General features: G+C 40.3%; 1 protein-coding gene across 1 annotated transcript; it reads right to left on the reverse strand.

Annotated features, from left to right (window-relative positions):
* Positions 1–886: 886 nt before the first annotated feature.
* Positions 887–3,504, reverse strand: LOC116215517 (phosphoglycerate mutase-like protein AT74). The gene is made up of 2 exons (XM_031551261.1): positions 2,998–3,504; positions 887–1,617 (listed from the first exon to the last, which is right to left on the reverse strand). Exons 1-2 carry the CDS (start codon positions 3,455–3,457, stop codon positions 1,199–1,201), a joined length of 879 nt encoding a protein of 292 aa, XP_031407121.1. The 5' UTR covers positions 3,458–3,504; the 3' UTR covers positions 887–1,198.
* Positions 3,505–5,340: the final 1,836 nt, after the last annotated feature.

Consider the following 5,340-nt stretch of genomic DNA (forward strand, 5'->3'; position numbering starts at 1 on the left):
GGGGTCATGCAAAAGGTCAAGCGACAATAACCCTCCTTTGTCCCTGTGACATCGTTTGATGAACCGATCGGCCTTTTATTATTTTATATAGATTGTTAAAATAAATTAAAAATAAAAACCTCACCTCATCACACTCTCTCTCAAGATTAATCTCTGCTCCTCAAAGAGCAACTGAGCCGAGGGTATAGCAAGCAGCAGAGCACGACAAACCAATTTCAGCAGAGAAGACAGCGGCGGCACCTCGAGCGGCGCGGGTCTCCAGTCATCTGTCACACGCAGGTACCGTCCTCATCCGTTCACGAGTCCGAGCTCCAGCATCGGCTCCTTCTCTTCCTCTTCTCCTTCCTCAGTCTCCCTCAACCTTACTATCCCTCTCGCGTCACTTTCCATGCAATTTTTGAAAATTCATGCTAAAATTTATAAAATGAGTAAAAATTTGTGACTTTCTAGATTATTAACCCTTTAAAAAATTGGATCAGAGATCCTAACTACAATTCTCCAGGTTTTCGGGTAATGTTGCTGTCTAATTTGGGCCAACCCATCAATAGGCTTTTACGGAGGGTTTAGAAGGTAACAGATGAATGAAATCTTCGGAAACTGGGATAAGTAAAATTAGTTGGCTGGGAATTTAACATCTCTTGTGATCTGTAACTTTCTGTTACATTTCTTGTAATTGAGCTTATTTTTCTAGCACATCATAGAACATGTGTACCAATAGAAGAGATGTGTAGTGTTGGGATTGGGGCGCACCGGAGGCACTGCCGGGTTCGGATGGCAACCCTTGTGCATCCAACCAGGCCACTTGCACGGATCAAGAGCTCCGTAGTTGATATACCAACTTGCTGACTAATGCAATTCGAGAAATCAAATTTTGACATAATAGATAGACACAATAAAAACCAGAAAACACTGGGATTTACACCATTGAATATGTCTCTTAAGGAAGCCAACAATATTACAGCCTCTATGGGCACAAATTTTCGAGGGTTTGGCATTATGAGAAATTCATGAAATGCATTTCCTAACAAATATTGTTACACAGCCTACTACTAGAGTCTGCCTTCTTCTCGATCCCATCACTAAACAGAGAAGCAGTATCAGCGCGTAGCAACCACCTGAAGCTCAAATATGAAAGAATCCCCGCTCATTATAAGAAATTATCCCCAAAAAAATTCCCAAACCCAAAATCGAAGCCGACTTATGTACATGAACAATCATCATCACCTCCATCTCCATCACTTTCTTCGGAATCGGCCAAATGGTCAAAGAAAGAATTAATATACCACGGGCACTTCTCGCTCCACGCACCCTTACCGGCATGGGCCCGACACTTCTGGTCTTCGATCATTTCGGGGGAGAGTCCCCATTCTAGCAGCTCTTCCTCCGTGTGGTGGATTGCTAGGCTGTACTCTCCTCCAGGTCCCAGCTGCATGACCCGAAACTCGCAGTTCTCCAGGTTACCTAGGAGCTCAAATTGCTCCACTGTCCACTTGAACCACTTCATGAGGAAGACTCGGGATGTGAGGCCATGGGATACAATTATCAGGTTTAGCTCCTGTGAAGGGTCGTGATGGAGCCTGTTCAGGTCTAGGTCCCTCCATAAAGACTCTAGGAAACCTGCAAAAACATTATATGTTATAAGCAGATGCAGCTTATCGCTTCCAGCCTCAGTGAGAAGAAATACTTCTACAAACAAGAAAAGAGGAAAATCCTTCATCCATACATCTTGGACAAGAGATTGAAGAGACGATTCCATGCATATAAACATCAACTGCTAGAAGGTTGCGTAACTCTCGGCATGAAGTAGAATGATGTTGGTCCATCAACAAATTTTTGTTAGCTTATTTGTTTGATCCTTCCAATGCGACCTTAGTTACTTGGCAGTGCAACAAATGAGAAAGAACTTTACTAGCAGTGTAGGTTTGGTTCGTTAAAAAGATGTCATCACCAGATGGGCAAAATAATTAAGGCACAACTACATCACCAAATGAGCATAAGAATCAAGACATGCCTATAATATGAACAAACAACCAAAAAAATGTTTTATCTAATTAATACCAATATTGGAGGGCTCTTATACTATCTACGTACTCATAGGATTTGATTAAATGCTACTGTGTAGGGTTGTTCGTGCAGTCACTGCAGCATTCGTGGAAAGAGTTGAGGGGCCATTAAATAACGCGTTTGCCAATAAACAAAAGGAACAAGATCATTAGTACTTGCAATGCACCAGAATCGCCAGAGTTGCATCCCATCATGCAGCTATTTAGCCTATCTTATGGCAAATTGAGATTGCCAAATCCAACACTAGTCTCAGACGGAAACTCTGATGACAGAGAACAATCAATGATGCTCCTGAAAGCTTCACAATAATTAGTCGGCGTCTTCACAACCCACATTTTAACTCACTTTCCCGAAATAATCACACTCCAGATCCCGAATCATCCCCAAGAAATTCAAGATACACGTAGAAGATTTACTCATAAAAAACCTACAACTGCAAACAAATCTGATGAGGACTACAAACAGTTTTTCATAGATTTCTTGGTCCAATTTGATTTAGTGACTAAGATACTTGTCCAGATATTGTCGGCGAGTAACAAGTTCAAGCCCAGAAGCTGAAGATTGCGCTATAGGACAGCAGTAAACTACAGAATCCCCGTGTATCACCCGATTAGAACAGAACAACTTTATAATCGAACTAAAACAAACCATTCATCCATTTCTCCAACCAAACTTGATACACTTCGCCCCAACATGTCGAGAACTCTAATTCAAAAATCCTTATGAAAATCGGAGCAATCAGGTCTCCGAAACATAACGCTCCAGCATCATACCAACCAAACACAATGCAGAACAGGCATTCACATCATAGGCAGACTTCTCCTTAATTTCGACAATATGTCCTCCGAAATTTTCTTATTTTCCTACTGAATTCACCAAGAAAAACAAAGAATGAGGAGCCCAACAAAGAGGAGAAACGGAGACGAGACTCACTGGAGACGCGGTCGAAGACGTCGGCGGCGGACTCCCCCTCCGGGAATCGGTAAAAGAAGCGGCCGAACCGCTCCCTCGTCTCCTTGACGACCTTCATCCGCTCCTCGACCTGGAAGTTCCCGAAGTCCTGCTCCCGTACCCGGCACTCCTCCCGCACCCCGATCACCCGCCGCCGGCTGAACGCCCGGCCGATCTCCCGCAGCGTCGACCTCGTCCGCTCGTAAGGGGACACGTAGAAGAACACTCGCCAGTCCCTCGGTCCGGAGGAGATCAACGCCCGGAGGCGGGCCCCGGCCTGCTGGGCCTGGGAGATGCCGTGCGGGGTGAGGGGGATCTTGGGGTCGGGGGTGGTGGTGTACGCCGTCGGGGTGCAGTTGCCCTGGGACTCGCCGTGCCGGACGAGGATTATCCGCTTGGGGAGGACCGACGATTTGTGGCTGTGATGCTGCGGGTGCACCATAACTGGCTCGATCTCCTCAACCTCCTCAACTACACTGGAGAGGAAAAGCAACTGAGAAGTGAGAAAGTGACCAATTATTTATTTATTTAAAATTTTAAAAATTAAATTAAAATTTTATGAGAATAAAGCGTTTTGATTTCAAAAAAATTTTTAACCTACTTAACTCAATTTCGCTTATATTCAATTCAACAATACAATTATTAATTTTTTTTTAATTTATTTAATCATTCAATTTAATTTTTATATTAAATTCTCTCAACTATTTATTTTTTTTTCACAATTCAACAATATTATCATTACTTTCTCTCAATTATTCATAATTTTTTTACATTTTTTCTCATAATTTAACAATATAATCATTACAAATCAATTAAAATAAAAAATCAACTCAATTCAACTCTAAATCAAATATTTTTTCTCATAATTAGATTTTTTTTATTATTATAAAAAAAGAGTTTAAAGTAATGGACAGTCACATAACCATTGTCTCCGGTGCTTTGCTTGGCATGACTACTCTCACATGGGGCGCAAGCGGTCAGCACGGAGGGACAACTTTTACTTAAACTCCCCCAGTTTGTGTGGGTCTTCTATCGACTTTTTCTGGCTACGTACAGAGCTCTTATCTTAGGAGAGCTGAAGTTGCATCGGAGGAGGGACTCCAACTCGAAACATGAAAGCAACTGTCGTAAACCAAAGCTTCACCACGGGGCCACCAGACCTTGGTGGTTATTGTTGTCAGGTTTATGCATAGGAAAATACTGTGATTTTCGCATTACTAGGGGGAAAAAAGCCTGCTCTTTTATCGCGGAGTAAATTCTTGAAGAAATTATGTATCGAATTCATCATTTAAATTCAAAAGTATGATGACTTTCTTAAATTTATTATATTTTTGCTATTTGTAAAGGATAATTACCAGTATTATTTATTTATATATAGTTCAAATCGTTAAACAGGCGAATATTACTGTGCTATTCGTGGATTAAAATATACATAAAAATTGGAGATGAAATAATGAGGTAACAATGTCGAAATAAAAATTTGGAGAAACATAATTCTAGAGGTACACTATCAGTATAAGATAATGCTCGGACTGTGCTGATTTGTGTGCAAATATTGCATAGATTCTTGACAGGTCAAATTTTGAACTCATGATCTTGAATTATTTTCTATTCAATGAAGGCGTATGTTTGTTTGAATTTAAAATTAAGTGTTGAAAATTTTAATAACTTAACCGAATAAATGTTTAATTGATCAAGTTAAAATTGTTTGGTCAAATAAGCAGTGAAAATTGTTTTGTTTGAACTTAAAACTAAGCGTTGAAAATTTAATTACTTAATTGAATAAATGCTTAATTTCCTATATGATTAAGAGTGGAGGCGGGTTGAGCGAATATAATGTCTACTAGATATTCCCATTGTTTAGCATGTGCTATATTTGAAAACACAAAGGAAATTCACATGGCCACGAAAAGAATGCAAAACACATATACTCTTCAATGCAAAACAAACATTACATTACTAGATTTTCCGTCCCCTTAAGTTGTATCACCACTAAAGATTAAGCTTGCTCCGCGGTCATTCCTCCCGATATCTCAATTTGGTTTCTAGGGATTCTTGCATCCTCATTAGTTTAAGCACCCTCAAATTGAAGATCTCGGGCCCAAACAACATCGATGTCGGCATGAGTCGCGACGTGGGACTTTTTTGTGGTTCTCAATTTGTGCTTTTATTAAGTTTATTTATGTATGTTCTCGTGATGTATTCTTGAGCTTAATGAACGGAATTCTAATTTGATTCTTTCATCAATTTCACGAGTGCTATATAATACACTTAAGTCCTCGCAAAGCGAACAGACATATACTCTTTAACATTTCCAATGACAAG

This window comes from Punica granatum, chromosome 7 (genome assembly GCF_007655135.1).
Source record: "Punica granatum isolate Tunisia-2019 chromosome 7, ASM765513v2, whole genome shotgun sequence".
In the NCBI taxonomy this organism is placed as follows: Eukaryota; Viridiplantae; Streptophyta; class Magnoliopsida; order Myrtales; family Lythraceae; genus Punica; species Punica granatum.

Bases quoted from the DNA above. Each gene is read 5' to 3' on its own strand.
- LOC116215517 (XM_031551261.1), bottom strand. From the start codon at position 3,457: ATGGTGCACCCGCAGCATCACAGCCACAAATCGTCGGTCCTCCCCAAG. The intron at 1,618-2,997 runs GTGAGTCTCGTC...ATGTTTTTGCAG, and splicing joins CGTCTTCGACCGCGTCTCCA to GTTTCCTAGAGTCTTTATGG.